Source organism: Lepus europaeus, chromosome 18 (genome assembly GCF_033115175.1).
Source record: "Lepus europaeus isolate LE1 chromosome 18, mLepTim1.pri, whole genome shotgun sequence".
NCBI lineage: Eukaryota > Metazoa > Chordata > Mammalia > Lagomorpha > Leporidae > Lepus > Lepus europaeus.
Genome location: NC_084844.1, coordinates 22,990,931 through 23,008,774, shown reverse-complemented (window position 1 = coordinate 23,008,774; position 17,844 = coordinate 22,990,931). Strand labels below are relative to the sequence as shown.

At 59.6% G+C, this 17,844-nt stretch overlaps 1 protein-coding gene across 2 annotated transcripts in view; it reads right to left on the bottom strand.

The window, feature by feature from the left end:
* The window catches only part of PLXDC1 (plexin domain containing 1), a 40,126-nt gene that overhangs the window by 11,216 nt on the left and 11,066 nt on the right, over positions 1 to 17,844 (bottom strand). For both annotated transcript variants that reach the window (XM_062215992.1, XM_062215993.1), the window contains exons 3-9: positions 11,877 to 12,020; positions 11,556 to 11,625; positions 10,901 to 11,023; positions 10,204 to 10,322; positions 9,281 to 9,380; positions 3,286 to 3,381; positions 246 to 327 (exon numbers count right to left, since the gene is read on the bottom strand). In XM_062215992.1, coding sequence (XP_062071976.1) covers positions 246 to 327; positions 3,286 to 3,381; positions 9,281 to 9,380; positions 10,204 to 10,322; positions 10,901 to 11,023; positions 11,556 to 11,625; positions 11,877 to 12,020 — 734 coding nt within the window. The remainder of the gene's footprint in view (positions 1 to 245; positions 328 to 3,285; positions 3,382 to 9,280; positions 9,381 to 10,203; positions 10,323 to 10,900; positions 11,024 to 11,555; positions 11,626 to 11,876; positions 12,021 to 17,844) is intronic.

The window sequence follows — 17,844 nt, the reverse complement described above, 5'->3', positions numbered from 1 at the left end:
TAAACCCTGCCCTCCCCAGCTGGAACCGCTGCACTGTCTTTCCATCACCAAGGCCACGCCCTGCCCCACACCAGGGCCACGCCCTGCCACTTTGACACCTTGGCCAGGCACAAGCCTCGGGGAGAAGCTCTCCTCCGCGCCCTTCTTGCCCTAAGGTCGGGGCCACCCTCATGTGGGCAGACTGTGGGCAACGGGGCCTGAGGTCAGAGTGGGCTGTGTCACCCCCGCCTGCCCTGGGCACAAACCTCTGCAGGACGTGGCACCAGCTGCAGTTGAAGTTCAGGTCCGAGGCCATGCAGGCGTCACAGCTCCGATGCTGCAGGCAGGCTGCAAGAGAGAAGGCAGGCAGGGGTCGCTCAGCGCGCGCCCCAGGGGTGCAGCTCCTAGATCCTCGGCCCTCTGATTTCGCAGGACCTTTGAGCTCATTCGTGCGGCCTCCTCTGAGTCTGCCCTACCCCTCCCTTTCCTTCATCACCAGGGGCGCAGACCTTGAGCTGGAGCCGGGCACCCCCAGCAGGGCCCGACCCGCGCCTTCTTGGGGCACAGAGCCGCACAGGAGACAGACACTCAGCGAGTATCAGACAAGGTAACCACAGGCCTCTGCTGAGGTCTCTGGAGGAAGGTCCCAGAGTGCTGGATGTGGGGGCTCCCCCGACCGCCGGCGAGGTTTCCTACAGCCACAGGGTTGAAAGCGACTTTTACAGGTCAGAGGGTTAAGGGAGCAGAGATGAGGATGAACAAGTCTGGAGCTGGGGTGCCCAGCACGGGGACCATATCTGGGATTCGTGCTGCCTGGTAGGCTGGCTGCGAGGAAGAAATGACACCCAGGGAGGCCCAGGCACGCGCCTTGCTGTGACCACTCGTGTACTCATTCCTCTCAAGAATCCCATGAGGCAGCGGGGGGCCAGGTGAGCAGCGGAGAGGCTGTCGTGGGCCCCGTGGCCACCTCCAGGCCCTCTGTGGGCACCCCGTCCTGTGTCTGCTATGGTGTTGCAGGCCCTGGCAGGGGGCGTGGGAAGCCATGGGCGGGAATAAGCAGCCAGACAGGTCCCTCGCGCCCTGGGCCTGGGGATAACCACTCTCCAGCCACACGGCCCCAAGCGTACAGGGCAGGGCTCAGGGCGGCACCTGGCAGTGGCTGCTGACCCCAGGTGCTCTTGGTGTCCCCACATTCCAGAAAAGGGACACCAGGCTTGGAGACAGTTGTGGCTCTAAGAGGGGGCAGGAATGGGTTTGAACCAGGATCTGCGGAGCCTAGAGCTCAGCCTTGAGGTTCCCCTGTGGCCTCCCCCTGCCTCAGCCCCCACCGTCACCCCAGGCCTCTCTTTGCAAGGATCTCTGCTGGAAGAGGTGCTGGTGTAGAGGGAATGAGGAGCGTGATGGCTTGGAGACGAGCATCTCGGATAAATCCTCCCCACACCAAAAAGTCAACGGGAAACCAAGGGATGCAGAGTTGTCTCAGGGCCGGGCTCACTGGCTGCTCCTCCCCCACCAGCTGCATCGACAGCTTGGCCACTGCCAGGGACTCTGGAGGTCCCTTAACAGGCTCCGGCCCAACCAGCCAGGACCAGAACTCCTGAAACAGGGTGAGCGTTTGGCACACAGGTTAATCCGCCACCGGGAAATCACCTTCCCCATCGGAGTGTGGGATCGAGTCCCACCTCTGCTGCCTATCCAGATTGCTGCAATGTGCACCCTGGGAAACAGATCAAGAACCTGAGTGCCCAGTCCATGTGGGAGACCCGGATGGAGCTTCAGTTTCCCGGCTTCGGCCTGGCCCAGCCCCGGCTGTTGCAGGCATTGGGAGAGTAAACCACCAGATGGAAGATCTCTCTGTATTGCTGTGCCTTTTATTTTTAATTAAAAAAAAAAAAAGATTTGTTTATTCATTTGAAAGGCAGAGTTACAGAGAGAGAGAGAGAGACAGACAGCCAGCCCTTCCATCTGCTGGTTCACTCCCCAAATAGCTACAACGTCTGGGGCTAGGCTGGGCCAAAGCCGGGAGCCAGGGACTTCCTCCAGGTCTCCCACATGACTGGCAGGGCACTTGGGCCATCTTTCACTGCTTTCCCATGTGCACCAGCAGGGAGCTGCATTGAAGTGGAGCAGTCGGGACTCGAACTCGTGCCCATATGGGATGTCTGCATCACAGGCCCACAATGCAGGCCCCTTGCTCTGCCTTTTAGATAAATAAAATCAACAAGTGTCAAAATGACGCTGCTTCCCTTATCAGAGTGCCTGGGCCAGGTTCCAGCTCTGCGCTCAGTTCCAGCTTCCAGCTAACGGGTGCCTGGGAAGCAGCAGGTGATGGCCCAAGGAGCTGGGAACATCCTGACATCCACAGGGAAGATCTGGATGGAGTTCTTGGCTCCTGGCTTCAGCCTGGCCCAACCCTGCTATTTGGGGAGTGAATGAGGGGAAAACACGCCTTTTGTCTGTCTGTATGCCTCTCTCTCTGTCTTTCAAATAAGTCAACAATTTTTTTTTAAATTTAACAAGCACAGAGGCCCTGAGCAGCCCGAACATCTGCTAACCTTTACACTGTCCTCTGACGTCCTTCATGGCGCTGCATACACATAAAGTGGGAGGGGAGGGGAGGGGAGGGGAGGGGAGGGGAGGGGAGGCTCCAACGCCCAGCCGGTGTCCCAGAAACGCACTCCCAGGGCGGCTCACTGCTTCTGCCCCAGCCCCAGCCCTGTCCTCAGACGTCCTTGCTCCTAAATGTGGCTGTGTCCACGTGCTGGGACTGGCGTCTGCGCTCACCAGTGCTCTCAGGCGTCCAGCCTCGATGGAGGCGGCCCCTCCTCCTCCTCCTCTCCCTGCCCCCCCCCCCGCCCCCGGGGAAGAGAGGAGAGAGGTGAGAAGCCCCACAGAAAGCAGGCAGAGGAAGCCCAATCCTCTGAAAGATGCGAGTGGGGGTGCTGTCCTCCCCTCACTGCCCCCACTGTCCTGCCACACCTCAATGGAGACAGTGACGATGACAGACTTGGGATCACTTCCATCCCAGTGGCTGCCCCCGGGGGCTCGGGCTGAGTGACCTCAAGCCCCCTCCTTCCCAGCTTTCAGCTCTGGGTTAATACCCAGAGTGTCGTCCTATCTCAGGCACACACCACACCCCGGCCCGGGACCCACCGCTCAGTGTCACAGCTCAACCCTGCCTGCGCGTGTCTTGGCCCCCTGCCAGCTCTGGGAGGGGGCCCCATGTGACATATGCGAAGTGAGGTGGCTGTGCCCCACTGGGTCAGTGACGAGCCTGGGACCTGCACCCGCACTGCCCCTACTCACTGGGCAACGGGGTGAACTCCACGGCCGACGTGCTGGTGATCTGGCTGGGGTCCAGCTCCACGCGGTGGTATTCAAAGATGGTTCTTCGCTGAGATTCTAAAAGGGAAGCACAGCCCGACGTCACAGCCTGACACAGCCACTGAGGCCTGGACTTGGTGCCTGGCCAGGGGTTAGGACGAAGCTATGGAGGGCGAGAAGCAAGCCCAGCACCCTGGGGTGATGATGCTGGCTCTGCAGAGACAGGAGGGTGGGGTGGACCTTGAGGAGGGCGACCTGCTCAGTGCAGGGGCCTGGCTGCCCCTGGGGCCAGGACACAGGAGACCCCATGCTTCCCCATGCCTCTGTGCCTTCACAGCTGCTGTTCCCTTCACCCATCATGCTCTTCCAGCCTGTCTCCCCTCATCTGGCCCACCCTCACAGATCCAGCACAAGGGCTACTTCCTCTGAGCAGCCCTCCTTGTCCAGCACTCAGACCAGGGCCCTCCTCCCCCTGCACTCACTACACTGTGTGGACATGAGGCTCTGTGTGGAGGGTGGGGGGTGTGACACTGTGAGTCTCTGGTCCTGAACTTGACCCGCAGTGAGCGCTCTGCACATGTGCAGCTGGACAGGCGGACCTTTGCACCTGTTGACCACATGCCCCACCACCCCCTCCCGGGTGGAGACTTGAGCAAGGGTCAGGCCGAGAGCCAGGCTTGAGCTCTGTCCAGGTCCCCGCAGAAACTTCCTACAGGACCTGAGTCGAGAGACCTGAGTTCAAGGTCTGCTTCTGGCTCGCTGGACACCCGGAGGCAACTCATTTGAGCCTCAGGTCCTTGTCTGTGAAGTGGGAAGACAGAAACAACTGCCATAGCCCCTTTCGAGGAAAAACTGGAATTGCAGATGAAAATGCGCTTCCCAAAACAGCAGCTGGGGTGCCCTGGCACCTCCCACTGCGCCGCCACACCACCTGGACTGGGGCCGCTGTCCTTCCGCTCTGGAAGGCACACAGCCAGCGGTCACAGAGCTTTGCAATTTGGTTTCTCCTGGGGAAAGGGCCACGCCGTGTGTGGCTTGCCCAGTGGCCCGCCCACCACAGGCACATCTGGAAACAGTATTCCCTTTGGCTCTGCATCAGAGCCAAATCTTTTTTCAGGATCCCGCCTCCCTGGCCAAACAGCGATTGGTCCGGGGTTGGGCATCAGATGTGAGCTGCACCAATCAGAGAGCTACCCTGGGACTTTTCCGCTCTCTGATAGGGAAGCTGAGAAGATGCAGGAAGAGAGAGAGAGAAGCAGGAAGTGCTGCCGGGGTGGGGTGTGGGGGGTGTTCCAGGTTCCGGAGTCCAGGGACCTGGCCTGGAGCCCACTTCCCGGTTATTCAGCTGGCTATTCTTTGGGTTGTGGGGCCACTTCAGTGTTCCCCAGCGTGCCCCGTTCCTGGGTAAGCCGGTTTGAATCGGCCATCTCAGAGCAGGTGGGGACAGTAAGTCTTTCACTCAGCTGGTTTGCAGCAAAAGCTCTAAGGGGGCGGGGCTTCCATGGAAGGGAGGGTCCTGAGGCAGCCTTGACACCCCCCCCCCACCCCAGTGTGAAGAATCTAGGAGAGCATCCAGTGCTGAGCAGGCTCTCAGCTGCATCCCATCATTTCTTCATCCTCAGTCTTGGAATTGCGCCCTCCTACTGAACTCAGAATTGAACCCAGCTGGCCTGGCACCAAAGCGAGTTTTTCTCCGCCACACGGCGGTGCCCAGCTGCAGGTTCACGGCGGACCCCTGGGCCCCCAAAACCTTGGGCCATCATCCTGAGCAGTGAAAAGCTGCTCTGGCTTTGGGGGCCTGTGAAGACTAAATAGGAGTCAGCATCGGGGAGCCTGTGCCTGCAAGGCCAGCACCACCCATGGCCCTGTCCCCAAGAGCCTCCATCTGCCACCCACGGGGTCACGGGATGCTCCCGGCCGAGTGGGCGGAGCAGGAGATGGGGAGACTGAGGAGACCACGCGGGCGGACTCCTGATCAGAGCTGGATCTTTTGTAATAAGCTTTTCTCTCCCTTCCTTCTATCCCAGGCAGGATCAAGGAACAGGCCACACCTTAGGACAATAGTGAGAAGGAGTGGGCGGAATGAGGGGTGCAAGTGTCTCAGGTAGGCGCCCACCAGGTGAGCACTGCCAGGTACCAGCTTTCTGAGAGATGGAGGGGGGCACGGCTTTGCCAGGTGGAGAGCTGTCAGGGAATGAAGTCGAATTTCAAGGGCTGGTGCTGTGGCACAGTGGGTTAAGCCACCACCTGTGCCGGCATCCCATAGGAGCCCTGGTTCGAGTCCCAGCTTATGATCCGGCACCCTGCTAATGGAGTTCCAGGCTCCTAGCTTTGGCCTGGTCCAGCCCTGGCTGTTGTGGCCATTTAGGTAGTGAACCAACAGACGGAAGACCTTTCTCACTCTGTCTCTCTCTCTCCCTTCCCCTTCCCTCTGTAACTCTGCCTTTCAACAAATAAATAATTAATTAAAAAATCAGATTTCACTGCCATTCACTTCACAAGTGGGGAAGCTGAGATTCAGAAAAATTAACCCACGGGCTGATAATATTCTGAATAACACATTATAATTTATCAAGACTGGGGCCTGCGCTGTGGCGTAGTGGGTAAAGCCACTGCTGGTGGTGCAGGCATACCATATAGGGGCCGGTTCAAGTCCCGGCTGCTCCACTTCTGCTCCAGCTCTCTGCTATGGCCTGGAAAAGCAGTAGATGGCTCAAGTGCTTGGGCCCCTGCACCCACATGGGAAATTCAGAGGAAGCTCCTGGCTCCTGGCTTCGGATTGGTGCAGCTCTGGCCATTGTGGCCATTTAGGGAATGAACCAACAGAAGAAAGGTTTCTCTCTCTCTGCCTCTGCCTCTCTGTAACTCTGCCTTTCAAATAAATAAATAAATCTTAAAAAAAAAAAAAAAAGGAAAAGAAAAGAAAAAGAAGGCAAGCTCACAGCAGGAACTAGGTGAGCCCCCCAGCCAAGCTGGGAGCAGAGCTGGGCGGGGCCCCAGGCACAGAGCAGTGAGCTGGGCTCCGCCAGCAGGGCCAGGACAAGAGCGGTGGCAGGAAGGGGCCAGGGTGGGCGTGTGGAAACGTCTCTAATTGAAAACATGGGCTCCCAACAACTGCCAAGTGTTGGAGGGTACAGCTGTGGGCCTGTTTTAATTCCTTAATCCACAGTCCTCCTGGCCCGCCGGAGACGGTCGCCTGGTGGATTCCTTCGCCAACATCTGGGGCTCAGCCGCTGATGACGCCCATCCCCGTGACTAGCAGATCCTCCCCGGGACAAGACGGGGGCAGCCCCCAGGCCACACTGCTGGCGGTTTGAGACCTTCTGTTTTATCTCTGTCTCCAGCCTACAACTCGGCAGTACTAAGGGCCAGACGCCAAAAGCCCTGCCGCCCAGCCGTCCAGCCAGGAGATAGCGCTGGCTTGAACTTATTTCAATACCAGCTGCACCTGGGAGAGCCTCCAGTTTGACCAGAAGTCCGGAGACAGAAAGGCCCAGCCACAGACTCCCCCTGGCACAGATGACAATGGCATTAAAAATGTCCCTGGGCCGACGCTGTGGTGTAGCGGGTTAAGCCACCACCTGTGACACCAGCATCCCATATGGGCACTGGTTCACGTCCCAGCTGCTCCACTTCTGATCCAGCTCCCTGCTAATGCACCTGGGAAAGCAGCAGAGGATGGCCTAGGTGTCTGGGCCCCTGCATCCTCATGGGAGGCCTGGATGAAGCTCCTGGCTTCAGTCTAGCACAGCCCCAGCCTATGTGACCACTTGGGGAGTGAACCAGCAGGCAGAAGATCTCTCTGTCTCTCCACTCTTTCTGTAACTCCGATTTCCAAATAAGTAAATAATCTCCAAAAAGAGAAAAGTCCAGGGGGCCACACTGCGGTGTAGTGGGTAAAGCTGTCACCTGCAGTGCCGGTTTGAGTCTCGGCTGCTCTCTTCCGATCCAACTCTGCTGTGGCCTGGGAAGATGGCCCAAGTCCTTGGGCCCCTGCACCCAGTTGGGAGACCTGGAAGAAGCTCCTGGTTCCTGGCTTCAGATCGGCGTAGCTCCGGCCGTTGCTGCTAATTGGGGAGTGAACCAGCAGATGGAAGACCTCTCTCTCTCTCTCTCTCTCTCTCCTCTCTCTGTGTAACTCTGCCTTTCAAGTAAATAAATAAATCTTTTTTTTTTGTAAAGTCCAGAAGATGGCTAGGGGAGCAGTCTCCACGCATCTGTTCATTGCTTTGCTCTTTTGATCGCACATTCAGTCACCTGCAGCCCCCGCAGGGACCCCCTGGCGCTCTCAGCTCAGAGGGCAGAGGAAGAAGAGGCGAGAGGGAGCAAAGCAGCGGCAAAACAGAGAACAGGAAGCGAGGGAAGCCCCACAGGGAGCCAAACCCTCCAATTTTAGAGTCCTTTCTCAGGGCAGGCAGGTGAAGGGAACGGCCAGAGCCACTCCTCCCTGGCACGGCTGTCCCCGCCAGGGCGCTGAGACCTCCGCCCCGCAGCTGACACAGAGAGACGCAGAGGCCTCTGACACACATCTGGACTCAAGCGGGCCTGAGAAAGGCAGGTTCTGTTAAGGAGGCCGAGTGTTGCAGTCGCTCTGTCCGAGGGGCGGGGCGGAGCCTTCGTTATAAAGCCGCCACCCAGACCTCCAGCGCTTCTCACACTGCTGTGCTGCTGTCGCTCTGGTACCAGGCAGGAGATACAGAGTTTCTCGAGCAAAGGACAGGGGAAATGGTGCTGACTTCTGCTTGTCCCAGCAGCCAGAGAGACCGAGAGACTGCTGTGCAGGGCCCCAGCGCTCTGCTCACAGGTGCACCCAGGGCAGGCGGCTCTGCGGACCCCCTCCCGGCCCAGGGAAGAGCGAGGCCAGCTCTTCTGAGTCCCCTTCCCTCGGCTCCAGGAGACCCCACTGCTCTACTTCCGATCCAGCTCTCTGCTGATGGCCTGGGAAAGGAGTGGAGGATGGTCCAAGTGCTTGGGGCCCCTGCACCTGCATGGGAAGCCAGGAAGAAGCTCCTGGCTTCAGCGTGGCCCAGCTCTGGTCGTTACAGCCATTTGGGAAGTGAAGCAGTGGATGGAAGACCTCTCTCACGGTGTCTCCCTCTTTATATATAACTCTGCCTTCCAGATAAACAAAATAAATCTTTTAAAATGAATAAATAAACCCAGACCATGGTGGCCTGGTACACAGCAGAGGATCAGAAACAAGTATTGACTGTACACCACCACCAACACACGCAAGCATCCCGGCTTCCCCAGCCGTCACAGCGCGGTGCTGCCTCACCCCTCCACATGAGGGCATCCTGGCGGCTCCCGCGCACCTCCCTTCTCCCAGCCTGGCCCGAGTTCAGAAAGTTCCCAGCCCCATCTAGCACAGAGGAGAGAATCAGACAGGAGCCCCTCCCAGGAGCCGCCTGGGGTCTGCGGAACGGCTGTATTCACAGCTCGGCAGCTCTGAGCCTAGCGTCTGCCTAGCCCTGCAGCCTCCCCGGGCCGTGAACCATGTGAGCACGGGCAGGGGCCGTGGTCCCCTAAAATGTCAGTGCAGGAGGCAGAGCTGGGGGAAGACGCACCCCCCTAGCTACTGCCCCATTTGACAGACGAGGCAAGTGAGGCTAGAGAGAGGCTGTGATTTGCCAAAGGACAGAGGTAGCGGCCTGGCTGGGGCTGGATTCCTGCCCCGACACCTTGTGATATTCCTTTTATCTGCTGGGGTGGGGAGCCGCTGTGACCTGGGAGGACTCAAAACCCGCTCTGGAAGGTCTTTGGAGGTTTTCCAAGTGGAGCAGGTGCTGAGAGGGACTCTGCCTCTCTCCCCCTCACCAACCAGAGCAGCGCCTCCTGCCGGCGATTTTGCAGAAAAAAACACTCCTCGTGCTGTGCCGAAGAAACAGGGGCCTGGTTGCGCTTCCTTTCCTCCCCTGCTCCTGCCGTCTGCCCCCCCCCCACACCTGGCTGGGTGCCACCGACTGAGGGGACTCACCTGGCACGCCAGGGGCCGGGTTGAGGATCATGAAGGCGTCTGACAGGCCCGCTTTCACGGGGTGCTGGGAGGAGCTGATTTCCAGGACAGACATGGGGATCTGCGGTGGGGAGAAGCAGCTCCGTCCACCCCAAAGACACTGGCCAGCCCTGCCTTCCCCTCCCCGCCCAGCCCCGGCACCAGCCTGCTCAGTGTCAGCCCTGGGAGGACCCAAAGACACCTCTACACCGGTGTCCCATCCAAAACCAAGGCTTCCCGCACCTCCATGCAGGCCACAGCCGGGGCTCAGCCCGGGTCCCACCCTTTCATTCATCTCCCTCCCCTATCCACAAATCCAGCTAAGTCATTGCTAGGTGGCTCTCAAATCCGTCCAGTTCTCTCCGTCTCCCTGATCTAAGCTGCGGGCGTCTTGACCCCAGCTCATCTCCCAGCATCTCCGAGCCCCCAACAATCTGTTCTCTCCTCCAAAGCTGCAGTGGCCTTGTTTCTAGAGCAATTCTGATGGCTCCCCTGCCCCCCTCACTTCCCCCTCCAGCCCCGCGCTGTCCTGCCACAGGGCCTTTGTGCACGCCCTCCTCTCTGCTGAAACACACCCACTCTCCTCTGCTTCCTTACCTCCTATTCGTCTTGCACATTTCAGGTCTTTTCCCCAGAGAAGCTCCCCTACCCCTCCGCCCCAGTCTCTGGCAAAGCGAAGAGCCCTGTGCCAGGCTCGACCAGCACCTGGTGGCTCCCCTTAGGAGCACTTGTCACAGTGGCGAGCCTCCATTAGTATTTCTGTCGCTCCCAGAGGACAGGACCCACAGGTCACCAGCTGCACCCTCGGCACCAAACCCTGGACCTGGTACCCTGTAGCGTCTCTCCAGACACCTGCTGCAGGCAAGGCTCCAAGCCCCAGCCAGCCCGGCAGCTAGCCCGCTCACCTCTTTGTAGCCGAAGACGATGCGGCCGTCCCGGTGCAGGGCTGCCTGGAAGGTGAAGCTGCCCTGGTCCTCCCGGCCTTGGAGGTAGACGTGGTCCCACTGCACCACAAAGACCGTCCCTGCGGAGTGGAGTGGAGGAGACCTGGCTGCACGGGGAGAGCCCTGCGCAAGGCAGCCGCAGCGCAGTGGCCACGGGCCGGTTCCCTTTGAGGTTGCGGGGAGCACTTTGCAAATCCAAAGGAGCAGGAAATGGGCACCCCCTCAAACACCAGCCTGGCCCCCAAGCTGTGGAGGACCCCGTGTCAGCCCTGGAGAGCAGACCTGATGGTCTTTTACCCAACACACGCCCTTCCTGTTTGCCCGCCTGGACCCCTGGAGTCAAAAAGGAGAAAGAGGAGAAATACTGCTTCTCTCGGGACAGGTGGTACACGAGGAACCACCTGGTGACAGTAAGGGATAGTACAGACCCCCACTACGCACCAGGCACTGCCATGTTATCCCATGAGATCCTGGAGGCAGCAGGCATTTTGTACCCATTTTACAGATGAGTCAACTGAGCCCAGAAAGGTGGAACAGCTGCCTGGCTTTGGGACTACAGGCAAGTCCCTTGCCCACTCTGAGCCTCAGACCCCTCCAAGGGGCCTGACCAAAGGGATTGCTGGAGCTGAGTGATTTAAACTCTGAGATCTCATCTCACCGTTGTCCAAGTAGGCAACTGTGGAATTGTCGGAGTAGCCGGGGTTGAAGTTGGCCATCAGGGGGGCCACGTACTGCGTGGCTGTGAGCATGCGGTGGGTCACATCTCCCACGAAGATGAAGCCTAGGGTGCGAGAGGTGCAGCGAGTCCCCAGAGATGGCCCCGGGGGGACTGCTTCTGGGGGTCTCTTGTCCGAGGGCAGCAGGGGCTGTCCAGATGGGGCTGGAGGTGGCCTGGGACCCCTGGTCTGGCATGTATGGGGCCAAGTGCCCAGAGCAGAGAAGGCTCTCCCACCACTCCTGTCCCTGGGGAAGTGGCAGGTGCAGTTGGGGTGCACAGGAATTGATGGTTCCTCCTGCCAACGGGGAGCCCGTTCCCAGGAGCCAAGATTCTCAGCACTGGTCCCCCTCTCTCCCTCATTCATGCACTCAGAAGCACAGGGACCCCAGGGCTCACCACACTGGCCCGGCACACACACACACACACACGCATGCACACACGGGTCAGCAGAGGTGATGGGGATGTCTGAATCCCCCAAGCTCCCTCTCGAGAATGGGACTCCCGACAGAGCCATGCACCCAATCCTGTCTCCAATGGGCCCCAGAGTTCAGGCCAGGTCGCCGACCCTCCCCCAGGCCCCATGGGGCAGCCTCACCTCCAGTTGCTATGGTGATCTGCCGCAGAGGATGCCCATAGAAAGGGAAGTCGAAGGACAAGACGACTCTCTGCGGGGTACAGGAGGAGAGGAGTCAGCGCGGCCCCACGCTTGTCTGAACACGGTGGGGGCAAGTACATCCCAGGCAGGTCCCTAGGGCCACAGGCAGGCACCCCCACTCTGGCCGAGCCCCTGGGGATCTCTTGGGGAGTCTGCCCCTGAGCGCAGACCTCAGGCCACAGCCATGGCTGCTGCCCAGGTCGGGTGAGCTAGCCGCAGCCTCCCAGCCCGGGGCTTCCCGCGGGGGCCCAGGGCACTCACGGACGCCTGCCGGTGGGTGTTGGAGAGGACTCTGTGGACCTTCACGTGGCTCCGATTCGCCTGGGCCACATCTACCCACAGTTCCCGGCTGCGGGGCTCGCTGGGGCCGTACAGACGGGACACATAGTAGCTGTGGTTGTCCTCCTGCCGGCACCCAAGACAAACCCCAGGGGGCATGAGCAGCCAGGCGTGCAGGGACTACCCGGTAGCTCCCCGCTCAGACTTCCTGTGAGAGACTGTACCTGGGGCGCAGAGGGCGGTGTAGGCCCGGGAGCCCCCGGGGCTCAGCTGGGCCCGGGACTGCTCATAGTCCTTGTCCTAGCCGTAACCCCAGCCAAACACACACCCTCCATGCCCAGGCCTGGCCCAGCTATTCCCAGACAAACGCCCAAGGCTGAGCCCGGCTTAGAGCACAAAGGAACAGCAGGATGGACCCCGCAGAGCGGCCACCTTCGGGGATGTCCCTGACCAACAGGGAGACATCGTACACGCCCTTGAGAGAAGAAACCAGGATTGTTGAAGGTGCCTGTCTAACGGCGGAGGCTGGCCCTTGATCTTGGTGAGTTGCTAGTCTGAGGGAAGAGGTTGGGCTTCTGAAAGCAGAGCTCGCCTGGGGGCACCCCGGGTTGAGAAGGGGGAGCTGGGCAGCAAGGAAGCTTTGGGAGCTTATTTTTGGGAGCTTATTTGTAGGCCTGAGCGGGGAAAATCAACAAGTCTGGCCCAGGGGCTGGGGACTAGGTGCTCCTGCAGAGGCCCACTAGGGCTAGGGTTTGGAGGGGGCCGGGAGACAGCTGGCAGAAAGGGCACAAGTGCAGGGGACAGGGCGATGGCATTGCATTCCCTGGAGCACTGGCGCAGAGCCGGGAGGCGCAGAGCCGGTGCCACCGCCCGTACAGAGTCCTGGGCGCTGCGGGTCACTGGTCAGCCTGCTGGCGGTAACAGAACAGAGCGCACTGTCTCTGCCAAGTTGCCAGCTGCCCAGCCAGCCCTTGCCCTGGGCCCAGCAGGGACGCAGGCTCCTGCCCTCCCCACCCACTGGGAGGCAGATGCTCTTCTGATAATTGACACACTCTGGGGACCTGGGGGCGGGCGCCCCGCGGAAGATGAGTGAAGAGTGGGGAGGGATGGGGGGCAGACATTCCCCCTGCCGCAGCCTGGCTCCCTCCCTCCACACCGTCCCAGGCACGAAATCACCCCCCACCCCTTCACCTCCCACCCCCTCACCTCCCACCCCCTCTTAAAGCAGAGTGAAGCCCCTGTGCAGGCTCCCACCACAGAGCGCCTCAGCCTGGGCGGCCGAGCAGCAGCAGAAACCCCCGCTCACAGTCCTGGAGGCTGGCAAGGCCCAGACCAAGGGGCCAGCAGACTTTGCAGGGGACCGCACACGGCTCCCCAGAGACCGCGACCGCACACGGCTCCCCAGAGACCGCGGGACGACGCCCCGGCCAAGCTGGGACTAACACCCACCGAGGGGGAGCCCCAGAGGCTGATGGGCTTCAGACACCAGCTGAGGGCAGGGCTACCCCACAGCCGAAACCCCACTCCTGTTGGACAGGTGGTGAGGTACAGCACACAAGGGCATTTCAAAAGTTCCTAGGAAATGGAAGTTGGGGCCAGTGCTGTGGCCCCGGGGCTGCAGTGTCAGCATCCCCTATGGGCACTGGTTCGAGTCCCGGCTGCTCCACTTCCAATCCAGCTCCCTGCTAATGCGCCTGGGAACGTGGGAGACCCAGAGGAAGCTGGACAGACTCAAGTTCAAGAACTGGCTCCAATCCATGATCATCAGTGCCACACACGGCTCCAGTGCCCCCATCAGTCACCTGTCTTGTGGGATTCTTGAAAAGATCCGGCAAAGTTTACCACCACGAAGCTCTGAGTGCACAGGGCCCAGCCCCCCGCGGGCACCCAGTGAGCGGGAGCCATTACAACGATTCCACTGGACCTGTCCCAGCAAAGCGCTGCGGGCGGAGCTGCCGGCCCCATCCTAAGCGCCTGCCATGACAGTGTCACTTCTGCCTCCATCACTGACGCCCGGAGGCTCGCCAGGCACTTCATTTCTGACAGCGGGGCTGCATTTACCTTGGCTGAGCTCAAGACCTGTCTGGACAGGAACTCCGGCTAAACTGTCACAGTCGGCTGTCACCTGCCAGCCAACTGGCAGGTGGAAATGCTGGGGCAGGCAACCAAGGGTGCCCTGCAGGGCCTGCCGGAGAGGCCTGGCCAGCACTCAGCTGGGTCCCATCCAGGAGGCGCTGCCGGTGCTGCTGGGGGCGGGCCCCCACCGGGGCTCAGGAGACCAGCAGGGATTGTTCAGGCTCCCTGCTCTCAGAGTGTGCCCCAGGACCAGCAACCCTGGCAGTGTGCACGGGAGCGCGTCAGAAGTGCAGGCTCAAGCTCAAGACCCCACCCAACACCTCTGAATCAGAATCCGCATTGGCAACAGCTTCCCAAGGGGTTCTGCGCAGAGCAAAATTTAAGCTGCACCCGAATTAGGATGTTGCTCCCAGCGGCGCATTAAGCTGCCACTCGGGAGGCCCATGTCCCATCCTGGAGTCCCTGGGATCAAGTTAGGCCCCCTCTTCCCATCTGATTTCCTGTTAATGTGCCTAGGAGGCAGCAGATAATGGCCCAATGACTTGGGAACCTGCCACCTCTGTGGGAGACCCGGATGGAGCTCCAGGCTCCCAGCTTCGGCCTGACCCAGCCCTAGCTGTTGCTGGGAAATAAACCAGGGGATGGAGTAGTTTTCTCTGTAACTCTCTCCCTCCCTCTCTGTCATTCTGCCTTTCAAATAAAAACAAACTAACAAACAAACAAACAAAAACAGATGTCACTCAGTTTTGATCCCAAGGAGATGGTAATTAAGAGCTCAGACTGCAAAGGCAGAGGCTGTGGGTTCTTGTCCTGGTCATGCCACTCACTAGCTGTGTGACCTTGGCAGGTGACATCACCTCTCTGTTCCCAGGAAGGAAACGCCTGCCTCACAGCTGTGTGGACTAACCGTGGAATGAGGCTCCACTGTGTCACCTGCCGTCAGGACTGCCCTTGCCTCAGGCCTCCAAGTGTGACGGCTTGAACATGGTTTGTCTTCTCCAAAGCTCGTGTTGAAATCTGGCCCCAGTGTAGCCATGCTGGGAGGTGGTGGAACCCACAGGAGGTGAGCAGGTCCTCAAGAGAGATCACTGTCGTTCCCACGGGACGGCACGAGCCGCAGCGAGAGCCCCCCGGGTGTTCTGTCTCCTGCACACGGCCATTCACCCTTCATTCTTCAGCGGTGTTACGAGGCAGCCCGAGGCTCTTCCAGGTGCAGCCTCCCGATCTTGGGCTTCCAACCTCCAGAACCACAAGCTACGTCACTTCTGTTCTTTATAAATCGCCCAACATCCACATGGGTGCTGGGCCACTTGGGACACCCACGTCCCATCCTGGAAAGCGTGGTTGGAGGCTCAGTTCCACCTCCAGGTCCAGCTCACCTGCTCATTGTCACCTGGGAGGCAGCAGGTAGTGGCTCAAGTACTTGGGTCCCCGCCACCCATGTGAGAGACCTGCATTGAGTTCTGGGCTCCTGGCTACAGCCTGGCCCAGGCCCAGTTACTATAGGCATTTGGGGAGAGAACCAGCAGATGGGAGACCTCTCTGTCTGCCTCTGTCTCTTTATCTTCTAAAGAAATAGAAATAATAAACAAATACATTTTAAACAATGACTCCGTCTCAAGTATTCTGTTACAGCAACAGAAAACAGAGTCAGAGGCCACGCAGCAGCCGTAGCCATGTTCACCAACATGAGCCCGCACGGCACACGTGTCATCACGCAGGCGCAGTGAGGAGACGACCTCGCAGGGGAACCCAGATTAGACCAAGGCGTCCTGGCCTCTGTGTGCAGCGGGTAAGGAGGTGTCAGAGCGGGGAGGCTGCCCGGAGCAAGCCTGGGAAACGCACGTCTGGATTAGCTTGGAGGGCAGGGTGTGGCCTGGCTTTGCAGCAGAGATTTCCCGCTGACCCAACAGCGGCAATGGAAGACTCATCCCACCCTGGCACCGACTCCACCCGTGTGGGCGCTGGAGGAAGCCGGCCTGCCAGAGAGACTGTGCGGCATCAGCGTGTCTCACACAGCCCCCGCCACACAGGACAGCAGGAAAAGAGAAACTGGCCTCCCCTCACTCACGGGGTCCTAAACGGCCCGCTCCCCGCTGGCGGCTTTATGATCTCCCAGAGTTGTCATCCGGGTGATCAGCCAGTTTCGCGGGCTGCTTCTGCTACATTTCCGGAGATCCGAAGCAGTTTCGGTGTGAACAGTGTGTGTCCCACTGTCACTTACAATGGCTTTGCATCAGTCCACTCAGAAGAAACCCACACTTCTCCCAACAGTTTCCCGGTTACTGGCGCTCAGCGGCGCTGGGACGAACTCACCAAAGCACACTCCGTGTCCTGGGTGAGTTCCCTGCTTCAAAGCCCCCGGGAGGGGCATGGCTCCCCTGACCCAGGGTGGGGGTGCGTTCCCCTGGGACTCAGGCTCGCCGTGGAGGTCGGACGGGCTCAGATCCGAGGCCAGGAAGCCCTCTCTCTTCCTGAGACCCTACTCTCGCCTGTGATGCTTTGGGGTCTTTGGGGTTAACGTTGCATCAGTGATGCTCTGAGCCATCTGTGCAGGCTTCCACCACAGAGCGCCTCAGCCTGGGCGGCCGAGCAGCAGCAGAACCCCCACTCACAGTCCTGGAGGCTGGCGAGGCCCAGACCAAGCGCCAGCAGACTCCGTAAGGAAGGCTTCGCAGAGGGCGCCCTGTCGCTGCACCTGCGCGGTGGGAGGGCCGCGTGGGGCCTGGAGCTCCTCCCTGAGGGCACCGATGCCACTCGTGAGGGCTCCACTGTCACGAGCGGGGCCCGTCCGGAAGAGCCCGCCTCTTCACCCTGCACTGCCGTGGGCAATGCCACTCCGACACACTCAGACTGCAGCAGACACGGTGGCTGTCTGAGCTGACCCACAGGACGGGGACCGGCCCTCCCGGTTTGCCTGGCGCCGAGGGGCTTCCCAGGGTGCTGGGTATTCAGCGCCCAGACCAAGCCCGTCCTAGATACACCGGCTGGTCAGTCCCCGGATCAGAGCCGATCCAGAGCCCATCCAGCGTCCACCACTTCTAACCCTGTGCCAGGCCCGTCACCTCCCGCAGTACCTCTGTGCCAACAGAGTTCCTGGAAGACGGGGACGGAACAACCTCAGAGCGGGAAGAGGTTTTCCCAAGACAGACGGCCCAGCTGGAAACCAGGCAAAGGGAAAAAACGGGTAAAGGACTTCAACCAGTATTTCTCCAAAGATATACAAATGACTAACAAGCACAGGAAAAGTTTCTTTAAAAAAAAAAAAAAATTTTCTATTCCCCGGTTCGCTCCCCAAATGGCCACAACAGCCAGGGCTGGGCCGGGCTGAAGCCAGGAGCCAGGAGCTTCATCTGGGTCTCCCACGTGGGTAGCAGGGGCCTGTTAGGAAAAGAGTTGCAGATTGGTGCCTCCTCCATGGGGCACCAAAATGTTAGGAAAAGAGGCGCAGAACAGAGAGGAGGCAGCGTACGGATTTACAGCCAGACCCCAGAAGGTGGCAGGGATGGCTCAAGACACTGGGTTCCTGCCACCCAGCGGGGACAGCTAGACTGCGCTCCCGACTTCCAGCTGCAGCCTGGCTCAGCCCGGCCATTGCAGACATTTGAGGGAATGAACCAGTGGGTGAAGACCTCTCTCTCTCTCTCTCTCTCTCTCTCTCTTTCTCTTTCTCTCTGCTCTCTCTGTCCATTTGTTTCTACCTCTGACTCTCAAATAAACAACATTTTAAAAAAGAAAATGGATGATCACTTTCTTAAAAATAAATAAATACATACAGGGGCCAGCATTGTGGTGTAGCATGTTAGGCCACTGCCCAAGACGCCAGCAGCCCATGTAGGCACCAGTTCGAGTCTCGGCTGCTCCACTTCCAATC